Genomic DNA, 18844 nt, shown 5'->3' with positions numbered 1-18844 from the left:
AATAAATTAAAAAAAGGAAAAAAGAGTGATGACATAAAAAAAAAGAAGAGAATGTATCTGAAGAACAGGAGACGTTGGTCCCAGATTCAGGCCTGTGACATCCTTTGAATGTCAGTAAACGCCTCACTTCTTCTTCTCTTCCCTCTGCGCGTACCTTACACTCTCTATCCTGTCCATTAAAAGGGTTGGACTGAGCGCAGCAGTGTATGTGGAGTGTGTATACGTGTGTGTGTGTGTGTGTGTGTGTGTGTGTGTGTGTGTGTGTGTGTGTGTGTGTGTGTGTTAATTCAACTCCATACACACAGGTGCTGCATTCGTTGTGTGGAACCTCTAGAGGATCAGGTTTACTTGTGGAACCTTTGAAGGTAAAGGGTGGAGTCATCAAACAGCGGGTTCTTCACCTCCATCTCCCCTGTCTGCAGGAGGGCAAAGAGGGGGAGGAGAGGATTCTGGATAATGCAGTTCAGTATAAAAATGCTACAAATGATGTTATGTTTATTGTCATGACATGTTTGTACATATATGAATTTCATTTTATGCATTTTTTAATGATGTGTCTTTATGAAGTGCACTGTAACTGCACCTTAAAGTTTAAATGGATATTGTGCACCTATTTAACAATACATGCACACAATGTATGGAAGATGATTAGGGCCACTGTGGAAAAAAGTGAGCTCTGACTTTTTTCTCAGAATTCTTTGAAGTCAGAATTTACTCTAAGAATTCACTTTTTTTCCCACAGTGGCCCTAATCCTCTTCCGTATTTTACAATGATTCAGCATCTCATTCATATTTGTGTTGATGCAAAAATATATAAACTATAATTTTCAAAAAAAAATGGAGATCTTAATGCCTAACTCACCGGTGCCAAACCAGGACACTCATACACTGTGAAATCTCCGTCCTCATTCTCCTCGTCGGTTGATGCTCCTGAGTCAGGAACTTTTGGCTCGTCCCTGTGTCTGCAGAGGTCACACACACACACACACACACACACACACACACACACACACACACACACACAATCATAAAACATTCAACAAGGAAAACACAAATTGAACAAGGCAGCGAGGGCAGGAAGGAGACAGACACACGTGTCCCTGGAAAGATGAGCGTGTCTGGGCTTGGAGGGGTGACTCACTTCTCCAGAGAGAGCATCTGCTGCTTCTGATGCTGGTAGTGGTACATCTGGGCACTGTGGGCCAGCCTCTTGTCCCCAGGCTGGACGCACACCGAGGGGGCAGAGGGAACACGACAAAGTCAGCGGTATTTATCCACATGGCATTCACTTTGCAGCATATGTTGATACTGCACGTGTACACTGCTAAAGGACAGGTGTGTGTGTGTGTGTGTGTGTGTGTGTGTGTGTGTGTGTGTGTGTGTGCTCTCTGAGGATCATGTCCAGGCTTACCTAACATCAACCAAGGCAAGCATAACATTTACATATCATAATGTGTGGACCTGGTGAGTTTGAACCAGTATCACACACATTTAAAGACTGTGTAAAGTGAGTTCAGACATTTTCTTCTAAACACATTAAATAGGTCATAAATGTATTTCTAAAAAAGGTGTAAAAAGCATTTCAACCATTTAGATTTGAATTGTGGAGCTAGGCTTCACAAACTGTGTTTCAACATTTCTGTGTTCAGGATTTAGTGGGTGGGTTTATGCAAATCATTGATTCCCTGCTGCTGTAGAGATATAAATACATTCAGCACACACTACTACTACTAGTCTACAGTTAGCCAGTTAGCTGAGTTAGCCGCCGAGCTAGCTGCCAAGTTAGCAGCTGAGCTAGCAGCAGAGTTAGCAGCATACAGCTCTCAGACATAGCGTCCATGGTTCTGGTAGAGGTGGTGACTTTGATTGGCAGGTGACACTTGGTAGGGGGCGGGGCTTCAGATGGCACTCCCACAGTGTTTGGGAGCAGAGAAAGAGGCTGATTTTTACACAACTTTGAAGCCTAATTTCATATATTTGGTGATTTTTTTAATCATTCAAATTTGGCAGGGTGGTTAACAACACACTTTTCTGTGGTATGTCAAACTCAGAACACATATTTATTCTTACTTTACACTGACTTTAATAACTATGTCACTTTCATTAAAGCTAAACACACTACACCATAATTCACATTTCTTAACTAGCTTAGATCAGAAATGGAAATGACTACTGATATGTAATATAATCTATTCTTACAGTAATAATTACTAAAACATACAGTTTATACAGATATATACAGCATTCATGTACATTTTAATTTTGACTTGAAGACAGTTTAACAACCTGAAAACAGATTGTGACATGTTATCACCTTAATAAGCTGCTGTGGTGAATATACTGTACTGCTTATTTACACAGTCAGCACACACAGACCTACAGTAGCATTCATTTGGAGTCATGTCTGTGTTCACCTGATGAATGTAAGTGTATTATTTCATCTCTTTTTAGCTCTGCTTTGGTCTATTTTCTGGTGCTAAATGCTTGACTGTGCTCACATGCTGGTAGTGTTTTTATCTGTGGGTTTATTTTAGAAAAGCAAAATGATGAGCGAACAAAAAGATATAAAAAAAAGTTATATCTTATAAAATATAACTAAAAGAGAGAAGTGATAGTCATTTGATATTTGAAACTTTTTTTTTATTCTTACTAAAAAGTGATTTAGCACATTTACTCAACTACTGTACTTTTTAGGTCAAATTTTGAGGTATTCACACTTTACTGCAGTATTTCCATGTGATGCTACTTTCTACATCTCAGAGGGAAATATTGTACTAGATCCACTACATTTATTTAACAGCTTTAGTTACTTTTCAGATGCAGAATTGACACAATGGATAATATAACAAGCTTTTAAAATACAACACATTGTTGAAAATGAAACCAAAAAGCAGTGTGTAGTCGGCTCACATTTCAGATGTCTGAGTTGTTAATATCTCACCAAATAGTGATTTTCCCTTCTCACATGCTTTTATTTCAATAAATGTTCAAATGATCCAATATTTCAGCAAAAATCAAAAAATAGAGAAAAAGTCCAAAAACTGAAAATACATTTGTGTATCAGAACTTAGTTTTTCTTCTTTCCTCACATTGATCTGTATGTAATTGTACATTTCTTCCCTTGTGGCACTGCTGGGATCTGTTTTACTCACCATATTGTCAAAGGTTTGGGCTCTCATCAGCCCATATACAGGGTAGTCCACCTTCTGTGTCAGGCGCACTCCTTTCTGCAATCTGTAACAAAAAGTTACAGTTGTATCAAACTTTTTACTTTTCCCTCCCACAGTAAAGGTTGCTATTTCTTTTCTCAGCATTTCACCTGCTTTTAACAGATGCAGAACACTCTTGACTTATTACAATTCCATTTTTGACCTTTGATGAATTGATGACATGCATTACTGTCACTCTTTTTTATAACAGCACTGCAAAGTTTTAGTTTTTAAGCTGCAGTTCAAATTATTATTAGTGGCAGTCCTAGATTGAAGTAACCCCTCAATATTCAACATGTACTGTATTTGATCATTTTAATAATTGGAGTTTTAATATATTACTGACAGAGTAAATCCATCCTGACAGGGGACGGACAGAAGGAATAAATGTCTTACCTGACCCAACAAGCCCCCGCTACGATCAAAGCTAGCGAGCCCACCACGATGAAGACGCTGCTCATGACTGAGAAGAAATACATAAAGACAGTCAGAGGGAGAGAGCGCTTTGTATATCTGGAGTCAGATGAAGACATGATCCCTGACTGAAAGCTCTGAGGATGCTCAGCTCAGCGAGGAGCTTTTGAGCGTCAGTGATCCTGGAACAAGATGTTTTGGCTGTGTGGTACCAACAGTAAAAACAAAACAAATAAAACCCAGATAACAGTAATGGAGCATGGCACAACTAATTGACAGCAACATAAAAGTTCTGTTCTATATAAACCCAGAGTAAATTTGAGGTCAGTCCTGAGATTTGAGAGCACCCAGTCCTGACTTTTCACCAGACAAAGGAGTTCTTTTAACTCAGCTCAATCACATTTCCAAAGTTCTTTAAATGCTTATTAAGCAGCACAGATCCATGATTGAAAATAAAGAGAATATGAGTAGATTCCTTCAGCCTGTTCTGCAGATAACCTTTCTCTGGGGAAAGAGCAACGCATTTCCAGGAAGTTTTAATTGTAAAATCACCTTCATCTTCTAGTTCTGCTGAATTTATTATGTACATTACATAATGTGTGTCTTGTGGTACCGTTTGTCTCGTCAGCTGATGGTTCTTTCTTTGTATATTCAGACACACCCTGAGGCTAAATAACTGTTTTCTAAGCCCAAGCGTTTTTAGTTGCTGCTGTCAAGCATTCTAAACTTAATCCAGCAGACATGCAGTTTGTAATAAACAGTGTTAAAGTATTTGGATGACTTTTCTGATGTAAGGAGTAACCTAAAGCGTTAAGTTCTCAGTTGTTTTGTTATGTTTTCAAAAAAAAAAAAAAATTAACCAACTATTCCTGTAGCTTCCTTTTTACCACAAGAAAAAGAAAATCTACCACAAATTCACACTGTTACTACTTTTTTGGCAGGCAGACACCTGGCTACATGCTATGGTTATCACTGCACGCATGTACGGCAGCTCAGAAGGGACAGCATTCACTTGGTGTAAATATTCACATTATTTGCATTACTTGCATTTATGGGAGGAAATAAGAGCAAGAACATTACAGTAACATGTAAACATGTACATTTAAAGGAGGTCTGGACCAAAACAACACAAGGAATCACAAAGTAACACTAAAGTAGTCTAACCAGTTACTGTTCTCACAAGATAATGCTGGAATGGAACTAGTTACTTTTTAATGGCACCAACTTTTTAATGTAATTAGTTATAGTACTCTGAAATGTAACATTCCCCAACACCGCTAATGATAACAGTGGCAGATTAACCATCCCAGCTGATTTCAAACAATGGGTCCTTTATACAGAAGTAAAAACAAAAAAAACTGTTTCTCATTTCTAGTTGATGGATTCAGTCTGCTGAAATGAGATGTGATCAGCTGTAGCTAACTGAAAACACACCACAACTCTGTGACTTGGTTAGTTTTAAATAACTTGTACAGTTGTAGGTGATGATGTGCCAAAAGTATTACAGTATTACAGTGTATGGCTAATTAGTCCTAGTATAATAAGTGTGATAAATAAATGAACACCATCCTCCAAACTATATACTATATAAATAAATGTATTTCTAAAAGGTGTAAAAAGCATTTCAACCATTTAGAATTGAATTGTGGAGCTAGTCTTCACAAACTGTGTTTCAACATTTCTGTGTTCAGGATTTAGTGGGTGGGTTTATGCCAATCATTGATTTTCTGCTGCTGTAGAGGTATAAATACATTCAGCATACACTACTACTACTACAGTCTACATTTAGCCAGTTAGCTGAGTTAGCCGCCGGGTTAGCCGCTGAGCTAGCCGCCGAGTTAGCAGCTGAGCTAGCAGTTGAGTTAGCAGCAGAAAGCTCTCAGACATAGCGTCCATATTTCTGGTAGAGTGGAGCTAGGCTTCACAAACTGTGTTTCAAGATTTCTGTGTTCAGGATTTAGTGGGCGGGTCTGAAAATCACTGCCACGTTAGCATAAACCCGCTCCTGCTGCTGTAGAGGTGTAAATACATTCAGCGCACACTACTAATACTACAGTCTACAGTTAGCCAGTTAGCTGAGTTAGCTGAGTTAGCCGCCGAGCTAGCCGCTGAGCTAGCAGCAGAAAGCTCTCAGCCGTAGTGTCCATATTTCTGGTAGAGGTGGTGACTTTGACTGACAGGTGACACTTGGTAGGGGCCGAGGTTTCAGCGTTTGGGAGCAGAGAAAGAGGCTGATTGCTACACAACTTTGAAGCCTAATTTCATATATTTGGCGATTTTTTTAATCATTGAAATTTGGCAGGGTGGTTAACAACACACTTTTCTGTGGTATGTCAAACTCAGAACACATTTATTCTTACTTTACACTTACTTTAATCTCCTTCTTGTTAAAGGTAGAGTCAGTTATTCTGGAGAAAGCTAGTTGATATTTGAACTAAACACCCCTCCCTTTGTACTCCCTCCAAATGGAAAAAAATGAATCTGATGACCTCTCAATGTCCTGTTCACTAGATAGATAGATAGATAGATACTTGTGGCTAAAGGACTTAGCCAGAACTTACTGATGAAAACGTGGTCGTTGGAGGGGTATGGGAGGATGATGGGATCTCTGAGCAGAGCGGGGGTTTGGTTTGTGGTGTTGGTGGGCTTCGCCGTGCTGGTAAAGGTCTCACTCTGGCTGGTGGGCTGCTCTGTGGTGGACGCTCTGAGGGTGGGGCCGGACTCTAAGAGCTGCTTGGATTTGGGTATGGAGACATCCTGAGAAGGCGGAGCTGAAATAATGAATGAAGTTAGTCATAGTGACAGCAGTGACAGGGTGGTATGTATGAATTTGGACAGTATAGAGGTCTGTCCTGTACCTGGCAGCCTGGACTCAGTTCTCTGTTCAGTGATGACAGCAGAGAGGAAGTCAATCTCCTCATCCAGCTCTGGGTACGTGCTCATCTTACCTGGAGGAACACAAAACCACAGTCTGAACACTACAACGACACAAGGGGTTAACAGGTTTCCGAAGGCCACTATCGATCAATTTCTATCAGTTCAAGAGCATAATAATCAAATATTCATACAATGTGGCTATACAAGGCCCATCTGACACTGTCTTAGTGATCTTTCATTGTTCCAGGATTGTTCATACAAGCTTTCAAGACCTGAAGAAAGTGCTGCAAGTCAAATAAAAGTCAGGCAAGTCTAATAGAAGTCCATTCTTCACAGCTCTTGGGTCGGCAACATCAAGTCTAGTGAACATACTGACACGGATGAACAGATGTCAGCGCTGTAGCAGCTACTGCAGGAAGTTAGAGCCACTTGTCAAGTCAGTGGTTAGAAACAAAGATAACACCACCATCATGTGGCTTAAAAAATAACTGCTGTCTTTGGGGCGACTGACTCCATAGATTTACACAACAGCATGTGTTGGTTTTGGGGAGTGCCACTGCAGAGGGAGCTGTGTGAAATCTGATAAACTGCCTCATGTGCCCTTAGTCACCATCGCATGGGCTGAAGACTACAAGTTCTGAAAAATCTGAGGGTGTTACAAGACCTCAGTTAGCCCATAAACCTAGTAGCTCCCGACTACATTAGAGAGTACATGTAGATGCTACATTTGGTGCTGCTAGTCATTGTATGTATCCATTACCATAGCTGACATATTGTCCTCATCTAGTCCCCCCTCTGAATGCATACAGATATTATCAAGTAGATCAATCAGTCAATTAAATTCAATCCATTCATTTTCTAGTAATTTGGGTTCATGGAATACAACATATTGTAATATTGCAAAATACATGTATTACACGGTTTCCATACCAGAATTTAATGCAAAGTAACTGTAAACTAATATTACTATTATAAATTGATGTTACTATGAAGTTCCTCTGATGAAATTAACCCTTACATATGGTTCAGGTCAAATTTGACACTGAAATTTGATGACCGAAAATGCAAAAAAATGAAAATATATTAAAATGTTACGCTTTTGTTCAGGTGCTACAAACCTGAGCTGTATCTATTGTCATGTGTTTAGTGAAATGAATAGTTAATAGTTTTAATAAGATAGTAGTTATGAGGATTTCTTTTTATGATGTAGCAGTGAAGACTGATGGCTCTAATGGTTCTACAATAAACCCCACACTTCCATAAAGTTATAAAATACATTATTGCTATTTTATATTTTCATGTCTTAGGTAAAATAGGACATGATATTGTGTGATAGGAGCTGTTTTTGGTGAAAAAGCTAAAAAATACACTCTCTCTGCTCTCTGAAACATGAATCAAGGTTTAATCACATTTATTGATCAGTCAGATCAACTATTGATGCTTTCTAAACACATCTGTGCTTCAACATTTGGTATAAATACTTTTTATGGGGAAGGATTCTGAGGGTGTAGAGTATGAACAGTATGTGAGGGTCAACTCATAAATTCACTACAAAGATGAATATTAACATTAATTGCCTACAGTGATGTCAGTACATTCAATTCAACATGGTGCTGTCAGAGCGTTTTGATGGTGATCAGATTGCATTGTGGGTAATGTATCATTAACAAAAAAATGCTAGAATTGTCCATTATGGGTCTGACAGTGTTATAGTAGAGTGATGCTAAAGTGAAGGAGTTAATGAGTGTTCATGTCCCCTCCACCTCCTGCCTTCTGCACTGCTACACTGCCTGGGAGTTCATAACACTGATGAGCTGACCGAGTGACGCAGTGTGTGTGTGTGTGTCTGTGTGTCTGTGTGTGTAAGGGTAATGTACATTAAAGGAGGCTGAAGTCAGAACAGCACACTAAACTGCATCGTAATCGGAGTATGAAGAGATTTTTATATATCATAGTACTGTATGGTGTGAGTATGTGTGTGCTGCAGTATGTAGGTGGATGGCTCAATGCTCTGCTGTCACGTCTGGAATACTGGAGCGTGGGAGGATGGCAACAACACAGAACAAAAAAAAAAAAGACAGCAAGAGAGAGGAAGAGGCAGATGCGAGTGAGGGAGTAGGTCTTACTCAGAATCATCAATGAAAAGCATCACCACGGCAACAGGGTGGAGAGAGAGAGGACAAGGAGACGGAAAAGGGATTGTGAGCAAGAAATCACCTACTGTGTAGTGTGTTGGATGAACAGTGTGTAAAACATTTTTTTCAAAAAATCCATGTTCTAAAATCTCCTACATTCCAAAACCTGCACATTTTCTCCCTCATCCCTCCTTCCAGCAGGTTTTCAGATATCTTTCTATGAAATTGAATTAGTGCTGCTTACCGCTTTGAAAACACATTAAAACAATTCATCAGCAACATTTCTTTCCAGTAACAATGTCTCCATGTTTCTGTCTGTCTACTGTCCACAGGGACTATTTCCTCATTAGAATAAATGCTTTGGGATGGAGGCAGAAAGCTCATAGACAGACATCACAATACTTACAACTACAACTAAATGCATGAGTAGACACTATAGGGATAAGTGATACAGTTTAGGTGGAATGACCCTTTAACCCTTATACATTGTTCAAATTCTACACCCTCACAGTATGCTCAGTCTAAGAATCCCCTCATAAAAAGTGTCTATACTAAATTTTTTGAACCACAGAGGTATAAATACATTCAGCGCACACTACTACTACAGTCTACAGCTAGCTGAGTTAGCCGCCGAGCTACCAGCTGAGCTTGCCACCGAGTTAGCCGCTGAGCTAGTAGCCGAGTTAGCAGCTGAGTTAGCAGCAGAAAGCTCTCAGACCTAACGTTCATGTTTCTGGTAGGTGACACGTGGTAGGGGGTGGGGTTTTAGCGAACTCGGCGGGCACTCCCACAGCGCAGAGAAGAGTTTTACACAACTTTGAAGCCTAATTTCATATATTTGGCAATTTTTAAATCATTCAAATTTGGTAGGGTGGTTAACAACACACTTTTCTGTGGTATGTGAAACTCAGAACACATATTTATTCTTACTTTACACAGACTTTAACTATTCATTTCACTAAAACATATGTCAATAGACACGGGTCAAGTTTGTAGCACCTGTATAAAAGTATTTTTGGCCACTAAAAGGACAATATTTGGGTTGTTACAGCTGTCAAATGTCAAAATGGGTCAAACTTGACCCAAATCCATAGACTGTATAAAAGAAATGGACGTAACATCCGTGACGTCACCCATTGGTTTGTGGACTGCTGCTTGGAAGCCAATCGTATCAAATCTAGGCAGCGCCATCTTGAAAATTGCAGGTGCATGCTGGGAAAAAAAGAACACGGATTCTACTTATATGGGCATGAGGCGGAGTCATGGACGGGAGTATGGGCTGGGCCAATGGGGGAGCGGGGAGGCTGCGATTGGTTGCGAGGGCTGGATCTCAAGGACATTGGTCAATCAACCTGTCAATCACAACGTAGCCATGTAGCCTGCTTTATCATCAAATATAAAATCAGGGAGGCCAAAATGTCCCAAATGAACATCATACTGCATTGAAGAAGGCTTTAAACTAGCGATTGAGACCATAAACACATTTTGAAAACGTTTACTGAGGTTAGAAATCAAGTGAGAAGTTGGTGAATTCTCCATTGACTTGTATAAAGACGGTCGCCCCCTGGTGGCCTTTTGATAGAATGCAGCTCTAAGTTACCTCCGCATTGGCTTCTTTTCAGAGGACCAGAACTCCCCGCCTGCCCAAACATTATGTAAGAGTTAGAAAAATATACATCTACCAAGGCTTACACTGTTCAGAATCAGATAAGGATACAGTAAGTTTTGAAGCATTTTATTCTAAAATGGATGAAAACAATATTAGGTCATCCCTCAATGTTACTCATTTGATCTGTTACTCATTTTATGTCCATGATGTCAGAGACAGCAGATATCTGATCTCTAAAGGTCAGGCTGTTGTTATTGCGTTATATTAGATTTTTCACTGCACTCAACAAATCCCATATAAAAAAAAGACCAGGACCACCAATACGTTTAGTCCATCTCTGAATACTGTTTGTGGCTCTCAGCCCAGAGCACACTGGTTTCTTGACATAAACCTTTAAATATATAATTTAATTTTTCAAAAAGATTCAATCATTTCCGAAAACAGCAGATGATTGTACTGTTCAGCAAATGTTACTCAAACAGGAAAAATTTGTGAATTGGGAACTATGTTTTATTTTATTTATTTTTTATTTTAACTTTTATTTATTGAGGGTAATTATAACATGAATATAAATACACCACTACAACTACATTATGATCTGCTGGCCACTGCAGCAGGTGGAGTTAAGGGCCTTGCTCAACGGCACCTCAGTGGTGGTAATGAAGGAAGGGCGAGTGCTGCTGATTCATCCTGCCAGTCTGAGGTGTTGAACCTCATGGTGGATAAATTCCTATTGTTGCTCTAGTGGGCAGGTAGCTAGTTTTACCTTTTCACTTCATTGTTGGTTTAGCTTTTTGATTTTTTAACTATAAGAAAAAGTATAGAATATTATCCTCAAATTAAAGGTCAGCCTCTGTTGTTGTAAAGCACAGACAGGACCTGTTTGATTGGAGCTATGAAGAAACCACTTCATTTGATTTGAATGTTCAGTACACTGTATATTCATTTCACAGCCTTTTGTGTTTTTACAGACAAGGCTTCAGACCTGAGCAGAAACCCTCTGAGAGGAGCAAAGAGAACATACTGAAGTATAAGACGTGGCAGGGTGGAGGAGGACAACGTCACTGTGACTGTCTTTCCTCCAGTGGAGTGTTGAGCTGGCAGCAGGGCACTCAGTCACTCAGTCACTCAGTCTAGCTCAGTCAGTGTGTGAGACTGACAGGTAAGTCCTACTTGGCACAGAGTACAGCCTTTCTGTCTGGGTGCAGAAGGAGATAGGCAGTAAAGCTGTCTCATCCCATAAATGTCTACACAAACACAAGCTAAAGCTAAGGATGACACTCCCTCTGCTTCTTCATCAACTGAGGGCTTTGCACGTGCACGCACACACACACACACACACATACACACACACAAAGTTCTGAATAAATAAATAGGTTATTGATCAGGACAACCATACTGATACACATTGTACAGTAAAGTAAAGTGTAGTCTAGTATAAGGTAGTATAGGGTAGCATAGTGTAGAAGAGTATAGTATAATATAGTATAGTATTGTGTACTATAGAGTAGTATAGAATAGTGTAGTATATTATAGTGCAGTGCAGTATAGTATAGTATATTATAGTATAGTATGATATGGTATAGTATAGTATATTATAGTACAGTACAGTAAAATATAGTATAGTATAGTATAGTATAGTATAGTATAGTATAGTATAGTACAGTACAATATAGTATAGTATAGTATGGTACTGTACAGTACAGTACAGTACAGTATAGTATAGTGCAGTATAGTATAGTATATTATAGTATAGTACAGTACAATATAGTATAGTATAGTATAGTTATAGTATAGTATATTATAGTACAGTACAGTATAGTATAGTATAGTATAGTATAGTATAGTATGATATGGTATGGTATAGTATAGTATAGTATAGTATAGTATAGTATAGTATGGTATGGTATAGTATAGTATAGTATAGTATATTATAGTACAGTACAGTACAATATAGTATAGCATAGTATAGTATAGTACAGTACAATATAGTATAGTATAGTACGGTACAGTACAGTACAGTACAGTATAGTATAGTGCAGTATAGTATAGTATATTATAGTACAGTACAGTACAATATAGTATAGTATAGTATAGTATAGTATATTATAGTATGATATGGTATGTTATGGTATAGTATAGTATAGTATAGTATAGTATATTACAGTACAGTACAATATAGTATAGTATAGTATAGTATAGTATAGTATAGTATGATATGGTATAGTATAGTATAGTATAGTATAGTATAGTATAGTATAGTATAGTATAGTATATTACAGTACAGTACAATATAGTATAGTATAGTATAGTATAGTATAGTATAGTATGATATGGTATAGTATAGTATAGTATAGTATAGTATAGTATAGTATAGTATAGTACGGTACAGTACAGTACAGTACAGTACAGTACAGTACAGTACAGTATAGTATAGTATAGTATAGTATAGTATAGTATAGTATAGTATAGTATGGTATGGTATGGTATGGTATCGTATGGTATGGTATGGTATTGTATAGTATAGTATAGTATAGTATAGTATAGTATAGTATAGTACAGTAGAGTACAGTACAGTATAGTATAGTATAGTATAGTATAGTATAGTACGGTACGGTACAGTACAGTATAGTATAGTATAGTATAGTATAGTATGGTATGGTATGGTATGATATGGTATAGTATAGTATAGTATAGTATGGTATGGTACGGTACAGTACAATATAGTATAGTATAGTATAGTATGATATGGTATGGTATGGTATGGTATAGTATAGTATAGTATAGTACGGTACAGTACAATATAGTATAGTATAGTATAGTATAGTATGGTATAGTATAGTACGGTACAGTACAATATAGTATAGTATAGTATGATATGGTATGGTATGGTATGGTATGGTATAGTATAGTATAGTATAGTATAGTATAGTATATTACAGTACAGTACAATATAGTATAGTATAGTATAGTATAGTATAGTATGATATGGTATAGTATAGTATAGTATAGTATAGTATAGTATAGTATAGTATAGTATATTATAGTATGATATGGTATGTTATGGTATAGTATAGTATAGTATATTACAGTACAGTACAATATAGTATAGTATAGTATAGTATAGTATAGTATAGTATAGTATGATATGGTATAGTATAGTATAGTATAGTATAGTATAGTATAGTATAGTATGATATGGTATAGTATAGTATAGTATAGTATAGTATAGTATAGTACGGTACAGTACAGTACAGTACAGTACAGTACAGTATAGTATAGTATAGTATAGTATAGTATAGTATAGTATAGTATGGTATGGTATGGTATGGTATGGTATGGTATGGTATGGTATGGTATGGTATTGTATAGTATAGTATAGTATAGTACAGTAGAGTACAGTACAGTATAGTATAGTATAGTATAGTATAGTATAGTACGGTACGGTACGGTACAGTACAGTATAGTATAGTATAGTATAGTATAGTATGGTATGGTATGGTATGATATGGTATAGTATAGTATAGTATAGTATGGTATGGTACGGTACAGTACAATATAGTATAGTATAGTTATAGTATGATATGGTATGGTATGGTATGGTATAGTATAGTATAGTATAGTACGGTACAGTACAATATAGTATAGTATAGTATAGTATAGTATGGTATAGTATAGTACGGTACAGTACAATATAGTATAGTATAGTATGATATGGTATGGTATGGTATGGTATGGTATAGTATAGTATAGTATAGTATAGTATAGTATAGTATAGTATGATATGATATGGTATGGTATGGTATGGTATGGTATAGTATGGTATAGTATAGTACGGTACAGTACAATATAGTATAGTATAGTATGATATGGTATGGTATGGTATGGTATGGTATAGTATAGTATAGTATAGTATAGTATAGTATAGTATGATATGGTATGGTATGGTATGGTATGGTATAGTATGGTATAGTATAGTACGGTACAGTACAATATAGTATAGTATAGTATGATATGGTATGATATGGTATGGTATGGTATGGTATGGTATAGTATAGTATAGTATAGTATAGTATGATATGGTATGGTATGGTATGGTATAGTATAGTATAGTATAGTACGGTACAGTACAATATCGTATAGTATAGTACAGTATGATATGGTATGGTATGGTGTGGTATGGCATAGTATAGTATAGTATAGTATAGTATAGTATAGTATAGTATAGTATGATATGGTATGGTATGGTATGATATGGTATAGTATAGTATAGTATAGTATAGTATAGTATAGTATAGCATAGTATAGTATAGTATAGTACGGTACAGTACAGTACAGTATAGTATAGTGCAGTATAGTATAGTATGATATGGTACAGTATAGTATAGTATAGTATAGTACAGTACAGTACAGTACAATATAGTATAGTATAGTATAGTATGATATGGTATAGTATAGTATAGTACAGTACAGTACAATACAATATAGTATAGTATAGTATTGTATGATATGGTATGATATGGTATAGTATAGTACAGTACAGTACAGTATAGTATAGTATAGTGCACTATAGTATAGTATAGTATAGTATGGTATGGTATAGTATAGTATAGTATAGTATAGTATAGTACAGTACAGTACAATATAGTATAGTATAGTACAGTACAATATAGTATAGTATGGTATGGTATAGTATAGTATAGTATTATACAGTACAGTACAATATAGTATAGTATAGTATAGTATGATATGGTATGGTATAGTATGGTATGGTATGTTATGGTATGGTATAGTATGGTATGGTATGGTATGGTATAGTATAGTATAGTATAGTACAGTACAGTACAGTATAGTATAGTATAGTATAGTATATTATAGTATGATATGGTATGTTATGGTATAGTATAGTATAGTATAGTATAGTATATTACAGTACAGTACAATATAGTATAGTATAGTATAGTATAGTATAGTATGATATGGTATAGTATAGTATAGTATAGTATAGTATAGTATAGTACGGTACAGTACAGTACAGTACGGTACAGTACAGTACAGTACAGTACAGTACAGTACAGTACAGTATAGTATAGTATAGTATAGTATAGTATAGTATAGTATAGTATGGTATGGTATGGTATGGTATGTTATGGTATAGTATAGTATAGTATATTACAGTACAGTACAATATAGTATAGTATAGTATAGTATAGTATAGTATAGTATAGTACAGTACGGTACGGTACAGTACAGTACAGTATAGTATAGTATAGTATAGTATAGTATAGTACAGTACAGTACAGTACGGTACGGTACGGTACGGTACGGTACGGTACGGTACGGTATGGTATAGTATAGTATAGTATAGTATAGTATAGTATAGTATAGTACAGTAGTGTACAGTACAGTATAGTATAGTATAGTATAGTATGGTACGGTACGGTACGGTACGGTACGGTACAGTACAGTATAGTATAGTATAGTATAGTATAGTATGGTATGGTATGGTATGATATGGTATAGTATAGTATAGTATAGTATGGTATGGTACGGTACAGTACAATATAGTATAGTATAGTATAGTATGATATGGTATGGTATGGTATGGTATAGTATAGTATAGTATAGTACGGTACAGTACAATATAGTATAGTATAGTATAGTATAGTATGGTATAGTATAGTACGGTACAGTACAATATAGTATAGTATAGTATGATATGGTATGGTATGGTATGGTATGGTATAGTATAGTATAGTATAGTATAGTATAGTATAGTATAGTATGATATGGTATAGTATAGTATAGTATAGTATAGTATAGTATAGTATAGTATAGTATAGTATAGTATGATATGGTATGGTATGGTATGGTATGGTATGGTATAGTATAGTATAGTATAGTATAGTATAGTATAGTATAGTATAGTATAGTATGATATGGTATGGTATGGTATGGTATAGTATAGTATAGTATAGTACGGTACAGTCCAATATCGTATAGTATAGTACAGTATGATATGGTATGGTATGGTGTGATATGGCATAGTATAGTATAGTATAGTATAGTATAGTATAGTATAGTATAGTACGATATGGTATGGTATGGTATGATATGGTATAGTATAGTATAGTATAGTATAGTATAGTATAGTACAGTACAGTACAGTACAATATAGTATAGTATAGTATAGTATGATATGGTATAGTATAGTATAGTACAGTACAGTACAATACAATATAGTATAGTATAGTATTGTATGATATGGTATGGTATGGTATAGTATGGTACAGTACAGTACAGTATAGTATAGTATAGTGCACTATAGTATAGTATAGTATAGTATAGTATGGTATGGTATAGTATAGTATAGTATAGTATAGTATAGTATAGTATAGTATAGTACAGTACAGTACAATATAGTATAGTATAGTACAGTACAATATAGTATAGTATGGTATGGTATAGTATAGTATAGTATAGTATGATATGGTATGGTATAGTATGGTATGGTATGTTATGGTATGGTATAGTATGGTATGGTATGGTATGGTATAGTATAGTATAGTATAGTATAGTATGGTATGGTATGGTATGGTGTGGTATGGCATAGTATAGTATAGTATAGTATAGTATAGTATGATATGGTATGGTATGGTATGATATGGTATAGTATAGTATAGTATAGTATAGTATAGTATAGCATAGTATAGTATAGTATAGTACGGTACAGTACAGTACAGTATAGTATAGTGCAGTATAGTATAGTATGATATGGTATAGTATAGTATAGTATAGTATAGTATAGTATAGTATAGTATAGTACAGTACAGTACAGTACAATATAGTATAGTATAGTATAGTATGATATGGTATAGTATAGTATAGTACAGTACAGTACAGTACAATACAATATAGTATAGTATGATATGGTATGGTATGGTATAGTATAGTACAGTACAGTACAGTATAGTATAGTATAGTGCACTATAGTATAGTATAGTATAGTATGGTATGGTATAGTATAGTATAGTATAGTATAGTATAGTACAGTACAGTACAATATAGTATAGTATAGTACAGTACAATATAGTATAGTATGGTATGGTATAGTATAGTATAGTATTATACAGTACAGTACAATATAGTATAGTATAGTACAGTACAATATAGTATAGTATGGTATGGTATAGTATAGTATAGTATTATACAGTACAGTACAATATAGTATAGTATAGTATAGTATGATATGGTATGGTATAGTATCGTATGGTATGTTATGGTATGGTATAGTATGGTATGGTATGGTATGGTATAGTATAGTATAGTATAGTACAGTACAGTACAGTATAGTATAGTATAGTATAGTATATTACAGTACAGTACAATATAGTATAGTATAGTATAGTATAGTATAGTATGATATGGTATAGTATAGTATAGTATAGTATAGTATAGTATAGTACGGTACAGTACAGTACAGTACGGTACAGTACAGTACAGTACAGTACAGTACAGTACAGTATAGTATAGTATAGTATAGTATAGTATAGTATAGTATGGTATGGTATGGTATGGTATGGTATGGTATAGTATAGTATAGTATAGTATAGTATAGTATAGTACAGTAGAGTACAGTACAGTATAGTATAGTATAGTATAGTATAGTATAGTATGGTATGGTATAGTATAGTATAGTATAGTATAGTATAGTACAGTACAGTATAGTATAGTATAGTATAGTACAGTACAATATAGTATAGTATGGTATGGTATAGTATAGTATAGTATAGTACAGTACAGTACAATATAGTATAGTATAGTATAGTATAGTATGATATGGTATGGTATGGTATAGTATAGTATAGTACAGTACAGTACAGTATACTATACTGTACTATACTATACTATACTGAGTATAGTATAGTATACTGCACTATAGTATAGTATAGTATAGTATAGTATGGTATGGTATAGTATAGTATAGTATAGTACAGTACAGTACAATATAGTATAGTATAGTACAGTACAATATAGTATAGTATGGTATGGTATAGTATAGTATAGTATAGTACAGTACAGTACAATATAGTATAGTATAGTATAGTATAGTATGATATGGTATGGTATAGTATGGTATGGTATGTTATGGTATGGTATAGTATGGTATGGTATGGTATGGTATAGTATAGTATAGTATAGTACAGTACAGTACAGTATAGTATAGTATAGTATAGTATATTATAGTATGATATGGTATGTTATGGTATAGTATAGTATAGTATATTACAGTACAGTACAATATAGTATAGTATAGTATAGTATAGTATAGTATTGTATAGTATAGTATAGTATAGTATGGTACGGTACGGTACAGTACAGTACAGTACAGTATAGTATAGTATAGTATAGTATAGTATAGTATAGTATAGTATAGTATAGTATAGTATAGTATAGTACAGTACAGTACAGTACAGTACAGTACAGTACAGTACAGTACAGTACAGTACAGTACAGTATAGTATGGTATGGTATGGTATGGTATGGTATGGTATAGTATAGTATAGTATAGTATAGTATAGTACAGTAGTGTACAGTAC

The 18844-nt window shown here is 35.2% G+C and overlaps 1 protein-coding gene across 1 annotated transcript in view; it reads right to left on the bottom strand.

The window, feature by feature from the left end:
- Nucleotides 1–344: 344 nt before the first annotated feature.
- Nucleotides 345–18844, bottom strand: part of npdc1b (neural proliferation, differentiation and control, 1b) — a 49425-nt gene continuing 30925 nt past the window's right edge. Inside the window, exons 3-9 of the mRNA XM_053324575.1 lie at nt 6482–6571; nt 6185–6394; nt 3606–3672; nt 3153–3234; nt 1142–1221; nt 863–962; nt 345–416 (exon numbers count right to left, since the gene is read on the bottom strand). Of these exons, the coding sequence (XP_053180550.1) occupies nt 345–416; nt 863–962; nt 1142–1221; nt 3153–3234; nt 3606–3672; nt 6185–6394; nt 6482–6571 (701 nt within the window). The remainder of the gene's footprint in view (nt 417–862; nt 963–1141; nt 1222–3152; nt 3235–3605; nt 3673–6184; nt 6395–6481; nt 6572–18844) is intronic.

This window comes from Scomber japonicus, chromosome 9, assembly GCF_027409825.1.
Source record: "Scomber japonicus isolate fScoJap1 chromosome 9, fScoJap1.pri, whole genome shotgun sequence".
Classification (NCBI taxonomy): Eukaryota; Metazoa; Chordata; class Actinopteri; order Scombriformes; family Scombridae; genus Scomber; species Scomber japonicus.
Note: the sequence above shows the minus strand (reverse complement) of the source record. Positions and strands in the feature narration are given on the sequence as shown.